The sequence below is a fragment of the Danio rerio genome, chromosome 16 (genome assembly GCF_052040795.2).
Source record: "Danio rerio strain M-AB ecotype USA chromosome 16, GRCz13ab, whole genome shotgun sequence".
NCBI classification, from domain to species: domain Eukaryota; kingdom Metazoa; phylum Chordata; class Actinopteri; order Cypriniformes; family Danionidae; genus Danio; species Danio rerio.
Window position 1 is genome coordinate 1,496,298 of NC_141036.1, and position 16,203 is coordinate 1,512,500.

The following is a 16,203-nucleotide window of genomic DNA, read 5'->3' on the forward strand; positions in this document are numbered from 1 at the left end:
TGTTTATTTACTCTTTCTTTTGTTAATTAAGGGCGTTCATTGTGAAATTTGATGTGTATGTTTGAGCAAACATGTGTAGCTCAAATGTCATCTGTTCATGCAGGGGCTGTTATTAATTCCTGGCTGTTTACTTTGACTGTAGCTTCACAATACAACACAAGACATCTCTCTTTTGTCTAGTTTAATTATGATTCATCCTTTATCCACAGCAGATCTGCTGAGCACAATAGGTTAACATAACTCTGATTGGGTGTATATTTGTCCATGTTCAGCATACATCATGCTCTGTGTATGTATGTGTGTGTAATAGCGACACGTCAGAGTAGAGCTCATTAATATTCGTGACACAATCCAAATATGGTCAATTATGGACCTTCTGATTCTGTGGTGCATAGCCGGCCCTCCCTATGAGCGAACTAAGCGGCTGCTTAGGGCCCCACCACCACTAGGGGGCCCCCACAACCCACTTGTGGTGCAAGCTGTTTCCTTGCTGAAATTGTTTTTATTTGCATTTTTTTGAATTAAATTAAATTGAATTAAATATTCATACATTTTCACTTAAAAAAAATCACAATTTTATTAAAGTTGAAATTTTTTTCGTGTGAAGGTCATGTGATCAACAGGAAGCTTGCAGCATCTCATTTCTCATATGTGTTCTCGCGGTTCCAGTTTATCCTTCCAAGGTGACCTGTAAGAGCGACCGGTCACCACAAGACTGCAAATCCATGCACAGACACAGCCATGGCCATTGCCTACCCTGTTATACACCTGATATATTTTGGAAATTGGACCGCGAAAATGAAACAAAACTAACATTATCCTTCAGGCAAAGAAAAACTGAGGGGAAAAATGATATAATAAATCTAAATGATATGATGAAATCATAATCTAACAGCACAGTTATCAAAAATAGGCAAGTGCAGATTAATAATACAGCATATATTTATTTTTTTTCCTGGTATTACAGACCCGTTTTCCAGTCTAAAAGGCATTTAACTGATTAAGCGCTAAAATATTTTGCACACTGGTAATATTTTCCCTGAGACATATTTATAAAAGTGATGTCCTATTGAATTAATCTTAGTAATATACGCTCTGATCCTGCATCTTCAATGTGAGGAACAGGGAAGAAGACTGAAGGAAATATTACCGTGTTTGGGGATCAACATCAACCCAGTATTTGTTGCTTCCCTTTTTCTGATATGCTATTTATATTCATATTTTTCATATTTACTAAAAACATGGTGGATAAGTTGGCGGTTCATTCTGCTGTGGCGACCCCTGATAAATAAGTGACTAAGCTGAAGGAAAATGAATAAATGAATGTGCAAAGACCTTTAGTTTGTGTTCACTAGAATAAAGTTGGTTTGTCTTCTTTCCAGCCCAGAGTCCAGTGGCGGCGTTAGACCCGCTCCAACAGGCCTACGCAGGCATGCAGCATTACACAGGTGTGTGTGTGTGTGTGTGTGTTGTGTCAGATCAGATTATATCTTTCTGTGTCAGCATTTGTAAAAGTGTGTGTGTGTGTGTGTGTGTGTGTGTGTGTGTGTGTGTGTGTGTGTGTGTGTGTGTGTTTGTGTTTTACAGCTGCTTACCCGACAGCATATGGACTGGTGAGCCCTCAGTTCCTCCAGCAGCCCACACTGATCAGCCAACAGCAGCTGCAGAGAGAAGGTGCTCACGCTATCAATGACCACAATTACACTTACTTTGATAAACAGGACGCTTAGGTTACCCTTCATTTAATAATAAATCCCTTTCTTAAAGCATTGCATTATGTGCAGTTTCTCACAATGTGTTCGCGAAGCTAACATCGAGTGTGTGTGTGTGTGTGTGTGGTGCAGGTCCTGAGGGCTGTAATGTCTTCATTTACCATTTACCTCAAGAGTTCACTGACTCAGAAATGCTCCAGATGTTTCTGCCTTTCGGCAACGTCATTTCTGCTAAAGTGTTTGTGGATCGGGCAACCAATCAAAGCAAGTGCTTCGGTGAGAATTTGCATATTAGGCTCAGTGTGTGTGTGTGCTGTACAACATGTGAATACACAGTCCTGCCTTTGTAAGCGTCATGCTTTACTAGTCCCGACTCATACTACATCCTAAACCTATGTACATTTTTTTCATGACCTCTCGCTGTTTTTCTGTTCATCTCTTCTTATTGTCAGGCTTTGTGAGCTTTGATAATCCAGCGAGTGCTCAGACGGCCATCCAGGCCATGAACGGCTTTCAGATCGGCATGAAGAGGCTCAAAGTGCAGCTGAAGAGGCCCAAAGATGCCAACAGGCCCTACTGAGATTGACACAGGTGAGAGGAAACATACAGGCAAATAATAAGAGCATGATATGAAGGATAAATACAATTATAAATCAGAGATGGCACATTTTAATAGGCATTAGACACTTTCAGCTCAGGAAAAAAAGCATTTTATTTATCCCTTATGAAACAAAGAACATGAAACATTGATGCTCAGCTCACAATCTGGCCTTAACACCATGAAAGCATGGATCCATCCTGCCTTGTATCAGCGGTTCAGGCTGGTGGTGGTGGTGTAATGGTGTGGGGGAGATTTTCTTTGGGTCCATTAGTACCAATTGAGCATCAACGCCACAGCCTACCTGAGTATTGCTGCTGACCATGTCCATCCCTTTATGAGCACAGTGTCTCCATCTTCATGTCATAAAGCTCAATCATCTCAGACTGATGAACATGACGATGAGTTCACTGTACTCAAATGGCCTGCACAGTCACCAGAGCTCAATCCAATAGAGCAGCTTTTGGATGTGGTGACAAATCTGATGTGATGCTATCATGTCAACATGGAGCAAAATCTCTGAGGAATATTTCCAGTAGCTTGTTGAATCTATTCCACGAAGGATTCAAGCAGTTCTGAAAAGGGGGTCCAACCCAGTACTAAGGTGTACCTAAAAAAGTGGCCAATGAGTGTAGGTCATCAATCTAACAGCGAGAAGCTGCAGAGAGGTTTTGTTTCTGAAACTGAACAGCGCTTTAATGCAGTCTCTGCCTCTTTCTCTTGTAGGATGAAGATTATTGAAGAGCGACTGATTCAATCATGAGATGTTTGTCATCTTGCACACTTCAGAGTGTGTGTGTGTGTGAGTGTGTGTGTATGCAAATGACCAATTTTAAAAGTACATAAAGCACATGCCAATAGTATTAGCAACTAAAAACACTATATTATGTGGACCACTGAAGCACGAAAACAGTCTAATTTTTCATAATAAACAGATAAGAATAATAAATAACTAAAAAAAAAAAGAGCAGCTACAATGAATGACATTATCAGGTCACAATAAATGAGCTCAATGTAAACGTTTGCTCACAAAACGAATGATATTGCAGTATTAACCCTTTCAGGGTCAAATTAAATTTTAGAAACAGGCAAAATCTATGCTTTTAACTGTTGCAAATCAGCAACGCCTGCCTTGAGAGGGTTAAAATCTAAGGATTTCTACTGTTTCATTGTAAATGGGCTGTATGGGGGGGGGGGGGCAGGTTTTAATATTGTTGCTTTTAATTGATCGGTTTGTTCATATTTGAGGAATAAGCACGCTCTCTTGCTTTTCATGTTTTAAGAGATGCGCATTATTAAGCAATTATTGAACTTTGTAACTTATTGAAAAATGAATTTCAGTGTTGATATTTATGTCTTTTTTGATCAAATGTTTGTTTCTAATTTAAAGAAAATAAAGGTGTTAATAAAAGAGTCACTTTATTTATTTGTAGACTAGGTGGTATGAAAATATATGTGAATAAACTGCAATGTTTGGGGACAAGATTAGAATAAACGAAGGTTGAGGGAACGTTTCTTCATGGTTTAAAAGCGTTCTTTAGATTATTAAAATGTTTATAACAACAAAATCTGCTCTGTGTGAATCTGGTTGAGTTGCTGACACTTTTATTTGAGCAAGTGGTACTAAAACTGAATATTGAGTAGGGGGCGGGGCTTTCTTTTTTGCATCATTCCCTCATAGCTCAAACTAACAGTAAAAAGGGCGTGGCTAAGAATATTGTGTGTGAAGGATCAACTTGACTTCATCAGAGAAAGAGCAAATCGAAACGCAGAGGCTTGAAAATGATCAAAACATAGAGTGTGTCCCAATTTGCATAGTTATGCACTATACCAGGCATGTCCAAACTCAGTCTCCCGCAAAGTTTGGTTCCAACCCCAATCAGACATGCCTAAGCTGGCTAATCAAGCTCTTACTAGGCTTTCTAGGAACATCCTTGCAGGTTTGTTGAGGCAGGTTGGAGCTAAAATCTGCAGGATAACAACCCTCCAGGGCCGAGTTTGCACACCCCTGCACTATACTACGCCATTTTGTAGTATAAATAGTATAAGTACTGTAGTGCATACAGACTGAAGATACTATTGTGCACTTTAAATACCCGGATGATGCACTTATTCGACTGTTAAAAAGCAGTGTGTGTTATTGAACACTTCACGCACCTAACTGCCACAGCTTTGCTCAGTTAGCTGGAGGGGCGGAGCTACTACTTAAAGGGAGGGGCTACATATGAAAAGGCGGAGCTATTAGGCTATGATGTTGGGTTACTTTGTTTTTGATTGGTGAAAGCAGAACTGTGATTGAAATAATCAAAATAGTGAATATGCCACCTCCGGATGGTGAATGCGGTTCTACTCATGGCAACTACTATTTGGTCATTTATTTTACTATCGTTAAACGTCGTCTGGGATATGTTATTATATTCTGTTTAGTAAAAAAACAATGTTTCGTTTGGGACGGCACTAAACTGATGTGGCTGTATTTTAGGCTGCATTTTAGGGATGGGGCTGTAGACAATGTGAAACATTCTCTGGTGAGTCCACCTTCACTGTCTTTCCCACATCCGGGAGAGTTACAGTGTGGAGAATCCCCAAAGAAGCGTCCCACCCAGACTGCTGATGCCCAGAGTGAAGCATGAGGGGGGGTCAGTGATGGTTTGTGCTCAATATCATGGCATTCCCTTGACCCAATATGTGCTAGATGGGCACTGGGTCACTGCCAGGACTACCGACCCATTCTGGAGGACCATGTGACCGGTGCTGGAGCAAGCTGAACTGCAGCTCTAGGCAAAGGACGCCGCCCTCAAACCGAAAGTGAAAAGAAATGACCGGTTATAAAATTGACCGGTTATAAAATTAATGATATGCACAGATGAATTGTTCACCATACAACTAGCAGTGTGAGCTAACAAAATCAATATAGTTAGTTTTGATTTTAGGTGTACTTTAAACTTTAGAAAGTAAGCTGGGTAAGTCAAGCTTTGCCTTATTTTAGAGTCCGGAACAAGAGTCTCTCTCTCTGTCTCTCTCTCTCTCTCTCTCTGTGATGTCATGATGATGTTTAAGCCCCGCCCGTTCCGTTATTCTCTCTCTCTTTCTCTCTCTCTCCGCCGATCCTACGTGAGTTACCGACGCTCGTTCATCACCGGATCCAAGCGGAAGAAATACTCAGACAATCAGGAAATACCATTCAAACTCTCCGCAGCGGCTTCTCTCCCTGTCACACCGATTTTACCGCCTAGAAAACTTTTTGCGATCTTAGGGGAGAGATGAGGGTGGTACACAGCCTGACCGAACCGTAGATCCACTAACGGAGCGTTTAAAACAGCGAAGAACAGCCTCAGGATACCATTATTACCACCATAATCATCAAAATCACCATCACGGTCCGGTTCGCGTTGACCGACTCCACCACACACTGAAGTGAGTAACGCTACTTCCTCTGTTTATTACAACATTACTGCATGCGTGTTCCTACTTAAAGGGGTAGTTCACACAGAAATGAACATTCTGTCATCATTTAGGATACTCAATAGAGGTAAAGTTGGTTTTATATTCGCACATTCATTAATTTATCAGTCTCTAGATTGTTTTAAAAGGTATGAAGTCACACGAGGAGAGTAAATTAGTGGGTAAAGTTTAATTTTGTTGGTGAACTATCCCTTTAAGAACGTTTTGGAGATCATTTTGTATAAAGAAGTGTCTCTATACTTGTGTAATGTGTAGATAATGTTCATGTTAATGTGCAGAACTTGGTCTTTAGGGTTATAAACGTAGCTGGGAGTATTTATAAGTAGCTGTAGGCTATAAGAAATAGAAGTCTGTACAGTGTGTCTGTTTCACATAAAAAAAAAAATACTATAATAATTTATAGTCACCACTATTGTGTTTTTGAACCATTCTTTACCATACTACCAAACAGTAATGTGTATTATACTGTATATATTATAGCAATTACAAAACATCAGCAATAAATGCTACTGTACATCATAACTCTGAGCTCAAAATGTAATAATTACTGTAGTATACTTTCGTTTTTACTATTGCACGGTGGTGTATTATAGTATAACATACCCTGATTAATAAAAACCAATGCTTTTGTGTTTATAACTATCAGTTGATAGAGGTAAAGTTGGTTTTATATTCGCACATTTGTTCATTTAGCAGTCTCTATATTGTTTACCATGTTACTTTGAATATTCTGTCGGAATTAGCATGCAAGCATGACTTCGAAACAGCATTAACACTATCAAATTGACTGTGAACAATGCTGTACTTTGATAGTCATTTACTGCTTATATGATTTCCCTATTTAGACTTTGATAACGATACTTTTCTGAAAAATCATATTATTAAGGAGAAAGTCTGAATATCCGAATTTAAAACCAACTTTACCTCTATGTTTCATATCTTTTTTTTCATCTGTTTGAACACAAAAGATGATATCTTAAAAATGTACCTGTAAGCCTGTAACCATTGGCTTTCATAGTGTTTGTTTTGCCATTATGAAGGTTCAGGATTTCAGCTTTCTTAAAGACATCTTCTTTAGTGTATAGCAGAAGAAAAAATCTCTTTTAAAGGTATGAAAGCACACGAGGAGAGTAAATTAGTGGGTAAAGTTTAATTTTGTTGGTGAACTATCCCTTTAAGAACGTTTTGGAGATCATTTTGTATGAAGAAGTGTCTCTATACTTGTGTAATGTGTAGATAATGTTCATGTTAATGTGCAGAACTTGGTCTGTTAGGGTTATAAATGCAGCCAGGAGTATTTATAACTAGCTGTAGACTATAAGAAAACAATAGAAGTCTATACAGTGTGTCTGTTTTCACATTAAAAAAATACTATATTCATTTATAGTCACCACTATTGTGTTTTTGAACTAAACTTTACCATACTACCAAACAGTAATGTGTATTATACTGTATATATTATAGCAATTACAAAACATCAGCAATAAATGCTACTGTACATCATAACTCTTGTAATGTAATGTAATAAATACTGTAGTATACTTTCGTTTTTACTATTGCACGGTGGTGTATTATAGTATAACACACCCTGATTAATAAAAACCAATGCATTTGTGCTTATAACTATCAGTTGATAGAGGTAAAGTTGGTTTTATATTTGCACATTTGTTCATTTAGCAGTCTCTATATTGTTTACCATGTTACTTTGAATATTCGATTGGAATTAGCATGCAAGCATGACTTCTAAACATTAACACTATCATGATATACTGTGAATATATCATAATTGACTGTGAACAATGTTGTAATAATAAATAACAACATTAAAATAACAATAAAGGCTACTGTACATCATAACTCTGAGCTCAAAATGTAATAAATACTGTAGTATACTTTCGTTTTTACTATTGCACGGTGGTGTATTATAGTATGACACACCCTGATTAATAAAAACCAGTAGTTTTGTGTTCATTATTGTAGTTATTGTGTTAACATAGTAGCTATTGAATTACTAACATATTAATTCAAGTGTTTTACTAGTGCAAAAACTCCATAGTAATCACTACAGTACTTTTTCTTGAGGGTTTGGAAAGGCTACACAAATGTGCACAGAAATAACATGAAGCTAAAATGTAAGGAAACGTTCAATTTATTAACTTTTATATTCATTTTAGGGTTATTTTGTAGATAAAGTTTGTAATATTGTGTTGTTTTTATTGATTATTGATGTAGTGTATAGAAGTAAAGTGTAAAAGATGTTCATTCTCATTTAAAAGCATGCAAATGGAGCACAGTGGAGGTTTAATAGGGCCTTTATTAGGCTAAGTGTGGGGGTCAAATGTCCTGCCGCCTGCAGCCAAAAGGCCCTTTAGGAACAATAGATGGAGGGCCAATATAATGGCCACCATATGCAAATCCTTTCAGTGCATTGATTTACTCCTTGTTTAATCACTTCTGTCCTTTCATCTCATCAAGCATAGCTTTTTTTATTACTCTGTACATCTTATTTCTCCAGGCATTTTTCCTAAATGAATGGTCTCTGTGATTTTATCAGTCAGCGTGAGCTCACTTTTACATCTTTTCCACTTATGGAAAACATTGCAGCAGACGACGGGCATTTTCAGCCGCCTCGTTTAGTCATTTTACTGACTGTTTTAACCACAATGGGTCAACTTCGAGAATAAAATGTGTAAGAACTTCTGTTTTAAAATCAAAACACTTAATTAACAAATGTGTTTTTGAACCATGCAGTAGTAAATACTGTATACGCTCACTGGCCACTTTATTAGGTACACCTTGCTAGTTCCCAGTTGGACCGCATTTTGCCTTCAGAACTGTCGTAATCCTTCATGGAATAGATTCAGCAAGCTACTGGAAATATTCCTCAGAGATTTTGCTCCATATTGACATGATAGCATCACACAGTTGCTGCAGATTTGCACATCCATGATGCCAATCTGCCGTTCCACCACATCCCAAAGCTGCTCTATTGGATTGAGATCTGGGGCCTCATGTATCAACGCTGCGTACGCACAAAAACTTTGCGTACGCCAGGTTTCACGCTCAGAATCGCTCACGTTTGGATTTACTAACAATGAACTGAACGTGGGAATTTGCGCAGGTTCACGGCAGGTTTCTGGCAGGCGTACGCACATTTTTTGTGCGTGTCTGTTTTATTTCCATTGGCGACTCCTAGAGGCAGTTGTGTTAAATTCTTCTCTACAAAGTGTCTGATCCTTGCAATGGCGTCTGTATGAGACGGGTTCATATAGTAGGTATGTAAGATTTCCATACCATACAGTTGACCAGCTAAACATTAAAGCACAATTTGCAGCGGTCGCCTGTTTTCCCAATGTAATCTGAGCTATCTACTGCACACACATTGCTATAAAGACACTATGTGAAGATAAATTTGCATGCGTGAATCAGAAACATTTCCATTCAATAAATGTGCAAATAAAATATGATGCACAAACTTATTGATGATTCCTACTTGTCTTTCTCGTGATAAATAGTGGGCAAAATCTGATATGTAGCGGGAAAAAAAAGAAGAAAGAATTCATCAGACGCTGGATTCGAGCCGAGTTATGCTCGAACGTGTCAGTACATGATCATATGCTTCTTATGAGGTGCGCCACTGAGACTGCGAAGGGTATTGCAACATTTTACAGATATAAACCACACTATTTCTTTTTTAAATGCACTCAGTGCGATGTTCAGACCCAACTGTGTTAACCGTATCAGCTAAACTCTCCCACTCTATTTTTTTTCTTTTGTTGTTAATTCCGCCGAACAAACTTGCAAATAACAGCGCTTTTCTCCGGTCTACCTCCGAAAGCAGCACCTCCAATTCACATTCTGTTCAAAGTTTCTCTTTTTGCTTGCTTTTGCCATTGCTTTTTCGTTGGGTTTTTACATTAGCATAGTCATTAGCATATTCATACGGGGGAGGAGGCAGGGAGGGGTTTTGTGCTCGTGCATGTTGCGCTCAGTTTCACGTTCATTCGGATGTACAAAAGAATATGCGTGAGACTCGGCGTACGCAGTGTTTCATACATCTGAATTTTTTTCTGCGTACGCACATTTACAGCTTTGTGCGTACGCAATGTTTTAGTAAGATTTCCACGCAAGTCTTCGTACATGAGGCCCCTGGTGACTGTGGAGGCCATTGACATGTTCGCCAGTCTGAGATGATTGAGCTTTATGACATGCTGTGTTATCCTGCTGGAAGTAGCCATCAGAAGATGGAGACACTGTGCTCATAAAGGGATGGACATGGTCAGCAGCAATACTCAGCCGCGACCCAAATTTTTAGGAACTATAATACAATTTTAGGAATTATACTTAATTTGTATTTATTTGTTAGCATAACCAAGTAGTGACAGATAAATCATAAGAAATTCACCAAGACTTACAAATGAACACTTTATTTTATTGCTGTCATTTAACAAAATGGATCAAATTATAGAAATATTGCAAAGTAAAAACGACAAATACTGTTAATGAAAAACTTATTAAAACATGTTTTCTGGTTTCTAAATGTTGTTTTACTTTAGAAGGTTTCATGCTCACTTATGAGAGCACCTCACATCATATGACACTGAGGCTTTAAGTCTTTTTGTCGTCTGTATATATCATTATTTTACATATTTGGGGTGGAACTTGTGCTTTGACATATTTGTTGCAATAATTAAAGGAAATTTCCCATGTCAAACGGTAGGGTTGTCGCGCACGCATTTCAAAATAAAACTCTGGTATTAGCAAAATAAGTAAAAAACTGTACTTTTAATTTTTTTTTCCGACCACACACTCCGCGCGACTCACTGGAAATGTTCCAAGTGGGTTGCGACCCACCAGTTGAGAAACACTGCTCTATTGGTACTAATGAGCCCAAAGTGTGCCAAGAAAATATCCCGTATTCCATTAGAAACCCTAGAGATGGTTGTGCGTGAAAACCCCAGTAGATCAGAAGTTTCTGAAATACTCAGAGCAGCCCGTCTGCCCCCAACAACCATCTAAGTCACTTAAATCCCCTTTCTTCCCCATTATGAGTGGCCGGTGAGTGTATATCATAGCATTTACAACACATTGGTAATAAATGCTACACAAAAACTGTAGTATTAACTATAGTGAAGTGATAAACTGTACAAATACTGTAGTTTACCTTAATTTTACTACATTAATCTGTGATGAAAGTGCAATTATTTTACTACAGGAGGACTTTAGATGTACTTTAGTTAACAATTGCACGTTTTAAGATGATTAAATGTTCTTGTTGGTTGAGATAAATGCAATGCAATTCAATTTGAATCCCTATTTGGATAGACAGATAGTGTGTGTAAGCGCACGTGTGTGTCCATTTAACTGGATCGGATGATGGACCACAGTTCAAAAGTCCATGTGTCTGCATTTGGTCAGCTTTTTTCTGTTCATCTCCTATGAAACATTTACCCAACACTGTCGCTTCATCCGGCCACGCACACACGCACACGCACACACACACACGCACACACACGCACGCACGCACGCACGCACGCACGCACGCACACACGCACACACACACACACACACACACACACACACACACACACACACACACTTTTTTCATCTTGAATTGTAAAAACTCCCAAAATAGAGTATCTTCGACTCGACACACCAGCATAAGACACCCTTGCCGTTGTGTGTGTGTGTGTGTGTGTGTGTGTGTATGTGAATCATGTGGAGGATGTGACTAATAAGCCAAGAGCTGAACACAGCCATGACACATTCCATCTTCTAATGTTTGCTTATACCTTTGACCTAATTAACATAAATCTGCATAAATCTGACTACTTCAGTAGATAAGAGAAGATCGGGGGAGTGAGGGTGGTTGTCACACTTTGCTCTAGTCAAATGTCGATCTGTATATATAAACTACCTGATGACAGTCTTGTCGTGGATCCCAGTTGTAAATTTACAATTAAAAATGGCAATCTTTGGAGATCTTTTCTGCTGGAGATCCTGTTGTCCCAAAAAACAAACAAACAAAATACAGTAAATAAAATCTTACATATACCTGGCGGTTTTAAAACCTTAACTTTTCCAATCTGCGGTATACCTTGAAGACGGTTATCATCCCATAATGCATAATGCAGTTCACAAATGTAAACTAGACAGTAAAGTTCGTCGAGACAAACTTTGAGGCTGGCTTGACATAGCCTGTTGGTAATAGTTTAATTAGTTTCAAAACAGTTTTGAGTATAAGTAGCATGTTATTAGCATGATTCTAGCATGGATTAGCATGTTATTAGCATGAATTAGCATGTTATTAGTATGATTCTAGCATGGGTTAGCATGTTATTAGCATGAATTAGCACGATTCTAGCACGAATTAGCGTGTTACTAGCATGATTCTAGCATGAATTAGCATGTCATTAGCATGTTTCCAGTATGAATTAGCATGATTAGCATATGAGTAGCATGTTGCTAGCATGATTGGCATGTCATTAGCATGTTAGAATTATTAGCATTTTATTGCACAGCTAATTACAGTCTATGGGACAGTTGCTAGGGTGCAGTATGTGGTAGTTAGGGGTGTGGCTAGAAAGTTAAAAGTCCATCAGTGATTGGCTGCTGGCTAGACTGAGTTAAATGAGCTCAGCCATTAGTCTGTAGGACAGTTTAATGCAGAGTTATGAGCTCACAAAGTTTGATCCCATGTAAAGTCAACAAGAGTCTTTGTAATGGAAGTCTATGGGACAGTTGCTAGGGTGCAGTATGTGGTAGTTAGGGGTGTGGCTAAAAAGATAAAAGCTCATCAGTTATTAGCCGTTTGGAAGTCTGAGTTAAATGAGCTCAGCCATTAGTCTGTAGGACAGTCTGATTCAGAGTTATGAGCTCACAAAGTTTGATCCCATGTAAAGTCAATGAGAGTCTTTTGAATGGAAGTCTATGGGACAGTTACTAGGGTCCAAAAGTGGTTGCTAGGGCGTGGTTAGAAAGTTTAAAGGTGATCAGTTATTGGCAGTTTGATAGTCTGAGTTAAATGAGCTCAGTTAGAGTTCTGTGCGACAGTCTGACGCAGAGTTACGAGGTCACAAAGTTTGGTCCAATGTTAAGTCTATGGGATTTTTCCGACAGTCCTGGGACGTTTTTCGGAAAACCGAAAGTCAGATCAGTCTAAGGAGATATAGCAACCCGAGTCAGAATAGTTTGGAGGTCTGGTGTGAGTTTAGTGGTCATAGCTCGAAAGCTCTAGGAGGAGATAGAGTTTAATTTTTAGTCTCGGAAGAAAAATAATAATAATTTTAAATAGCATTTCAGTAGTCTGGCTTTGACAAGCCAGCCTAATAAACACTTGTGAATCACAAAATACAGTGTACAGCAGTCAAAAATCACATTAAAACACAATAGAAGACTTCGGATGAGATGTGTAAGAAACTAGCCCTACACACAGGACAAAAACGTCAACATACGAGATCTACACAATATTTTAAGGTTGCGATAATTGTCAATTATTCCTCACAAAAAAACTTGCGTCCTGTTTATTAATAATAAAGCATCATGATGAGAAAAAGTTAAACTTCAGCGCTCAATTAAACCACTGCCATTTATCCTCCAATGCCTTCCATCTAAAGCATAATGCGATCTATAAAACATTTGCCAAGCACTAAGATGATTTTCCCAGTCGTCCTGCACTCCAGTCTGATTTTAATACCCAAATGAAGCCGACAGCAATGCAAAATCTCTCCATTAATGTTCCATCAGCGTGATTGTTGGCTGTTAGGATGTTAGGATCTGTAAAGCACGTCTTTCATCAGCTTTCTGCTCTCTGTTCATCAGCTTTGTTGACTGAAACCATTGATTTGTTGTTGACATGATCGCTTTAACCTGATATGAAGGACTGACAGGGTCTGATTTAATTACAGAAGCATTCTGAGACTTCATTAAGTTCAGTGTCTAAGGTAGTTAAACGACGCTGTTAGCGATTTTTGTAAATGAGCCAGTATTTAACTGTAATATGGACTGCATTGTACTGTAGTTATGCGGTATGTTACTGTATTGTAACGTTGCATTGTGAAAATGGCTGTGTATTTTACAGTAGAGATATACAGTGCTGTAAATGCATAGAGCAAGATAAATGGTGCTGTATATGTGTATACAGTATTTTGCTGTAATTGATTTACAGTAAGTTACTGGCGATTCTACAGGAAATTATTAACAGTGTATGCTCAAACTATGCTGAGGTTATAGACTAGGCGTTATATAAGGTTATGTGCCTTTTAAAACAGTCAGTTTCCCATTAATGGGTTGCGGCTGGAGGGGCATCTGCTGCGTAAAATATGTGCTGGATAAGTTGGCGGTTCATTCCGCTGTGGCGACCCCAAATTAATGAAGGCACTAAGCCGAAAAGAAAATGAATGAATGAATAAAACAGTCAGAAACAAACAAAACGATATACTTTAGTTATTCCAGCGTTGCAGTTCTTCAGATTTAAAGGAACACTACACCTTTTTGGGAAAATATTCTCGTTTTACAGCTCCTCTAGAATTAAACAGTTGTTTTTTTGTCATTGTTAAATTAATTTGGCTGATCTCTGGGTCATTTGGTAGCACTTTTAGCTTAGCTTAGCATAGATCACTGAATTGGATTAGACCATTAGCATTTTCATTTGTTTATGGAACTATTCCTTGTTAGTCTTAATGCATGGTGTAAATTCAGAAGAGTCCAGCTTTAAAGAGTAAAATGGTCAAACTCTGGTCATTTTTGAGGGAGATGCTAATGGTCTAATCTGATTCAATGATCTATGCTAAGCTAAGCTAATAGTGCTCCTGCTAAACCCAAAGATCTCCTGAATGGATTTAAAAATGGTATTTAACTGTAGGACAGCTATGCGGTATGTTACTGTATTGTAATGTTGGATCATTGTTGAATTAGTTCAGCTGATCTCCGGGTCATTTGGGAGCACTTTTAGCTTAGCTTAGGATGGATAATTGAATTGGATTAGACCATTAGCATTTTCATTTGTTTATGGAACTATTCCTTTTATGTTAGTTTTAGTACATGATATAACTTCAGAAGAGACCAGTTTTAAATGGTAAAATGGTCAAAACTCTGGTCATTTTTGAGCGAGATGCTAATGGTCTAATTTGATTCAATGACCTATGCTAAGCTAAGCTAAAAGTACTCCTGCCAAACCCGAAGATGTGCTGAATGTATTAAAAATGGTATTTTACTGTAGGACAGTTATGCGGTATGTTACTGTATTGTATCGGTGATTACTGTGTATTTTACAGTAGAGATATACAGTGCTGTAAATGCATAGAGGAACATAAATGGTATTTTAAATTTCCCAGCATTACTGTAAAATTTACCAAAGCAACTACAACTACAGCACAATTGTAATTGTTCATTTAAAGCGCATTTGTAAATTTTACAGTATTACTGGGTACCAAAATTGCTAGTAATATGATAAAAAAAACAGTAACAAAATTCTGTAAAATTTACAAGTGCAATGTAAATGAACAGTTAGTGATTAGTGATGTAAAATTATACTGGTTAATTTACAATTCTTTTGTAAATTTACAGTATTTATTTTTACTGTATTACTGGCAATTTTGGTTCCCGGTAATACTGTAAAATTTACACTGTAAATAAACAATTGCTATTTTACAGCACAAATGTAATTGTTAATTTACAGTTCACTTGTAATTTTTACGGTATTTTTCACTGTATTATTGGTCATTTTGGATCCCAGTAATACTGTAAAATTTACATAAGCACTGTAAATTAACAAATAGAATTTTACAGCACAATTATAATTGTTTTTACAGTCATTTTTACAGCATTTTATTTGGGAAGTTAGGTTCCCAGTAGTACTGTAAAATAACGACTACAATTTTACAACACAACTGTAATTGTTAATTTAAAGTGCATTTGTAAATTTTACAATATTACTGGGAACCAAAATTGCCAGTAATACGGTAAAAAAAACAGTACAATGTAAATGAACAATTATGGATTAGAATAGTGATGTAAAATTATAATGGGTAATTTACAGTTCACTTGTAATTTTTATAGTAATTTTTTTTACTGTATTACTGACAATTTTGGTTCCCGGTAATACTGTAAAATTCACACTGTAAATAAACAATTGCTATTTTACAGCACAAACGTAATTGTTAATTTACAGTTCACTTGTAACTTTTACAGTAATTTTTATGTGGATTTCGGTTTCCACTAATACTGTAAAATTTACAAAAGCAATTTTGGTTCCCAGTATTATTGTAAAATTTTACATAAGCATTGTAGCTGAACAGTTTCAATTTTACAGCACAATTATAAATGTTTATTTTTAGTTCACTTGTTATTTTTACAGTCATTCTTACAGCATTTTTATGGGAAGTTTGGATTCCGGTAATACTGTAAAATTTACGAAAGCAATATTAA

The 16,203-nt window shown here is 37.5% G+C and overlaps 2 protein-coding genes and 1 long non-coding RNA gene across 8 annotated transcripts in view; 2 read left to right on the forward strand and 1 right to left on the reverse strand.

The window, feature by feature from the left end:
• Positions 1 to 3,723, forward strand: part of celf3b (cugbp, Elav-like family member 3b) — a 29,788-nt gene extending 26,065 nt beyond the window's left edge. For 2 of the 4 annotated variants that reach the window (XR_015510759.1, XR_015510760.1), the window contains exons 10-15: positions 1,383 to 1,448; positions 1,588 to 1,674; positions 1,845 to 1,988; positions 2,165 to 2,303; positions 3,037 to 3,148; positions 3,375 to 3,723. Coding sequence is in view for 2 of the 4 variants with exons in the window: in XM_087286383.1 (XP_087142509.1) it covers positions 1,383 to 1,448; positions 1,588 to 1,674; positions 1,845 to 1,988; positions 2,165 to 2,292 (425 nt within the window). In the remaining 2 variants the exon portion in view is untranslated. Of the gene's footprint in view, positions 1 to 1,382; positions 1,449 to 1,587; positions 1,675 to 1,844; positions 1,989 to 2,164; positions 2,304 to 3,036 lie in introns of all 4 variants that reach the window. The other 2 variants (XM_087286383.1, XM_087286384.1) reach the window with 1 other exon arrangement.
• Positions 3,724 to 5,393: 1,670 nt separating this feature from the next.
• The window catches only part of cers2b (ceramide synthase 2b), a 36,715-nt gene continuing 25,905 nt past the window's right edge, over positions 5,394 to 16,203 (forward strand). For both annotated transcript variants that reach the window (XM_087286386.1, XM_087286385.1), the window contains exon 1: positions 5,394 to 5,727. The gene's annotated coding sequence lies outside the window, so the exon portion shown is untranslated. The remainder of the gene's footprint in view (positions 5,728 to 16,203) is intronic.
• Positions 6,680 to 11,685, reverse strand: LOC147833240 (uncharacterized). Of its 2 annotated transcripts, XR_015510780.1 has the most exons (4): positions 11,365 to 11,685; positions 9,923 to 10,584; positions 7,621 to 8,776; positions 6,680 to 7,268 (listed from the first exon to the last, which is right to left on the reverse strand). It is a non-coding gene; the product is annotated as an uncharacterized LOC147833240 (long non-coding RNA). The 2 variants fall into 2 exon arrangements; XR_015510781.1 differs by lacking the exon at positions 6,680 to 7,268 and having other exon boundaries at positions 7,333 to 8,776.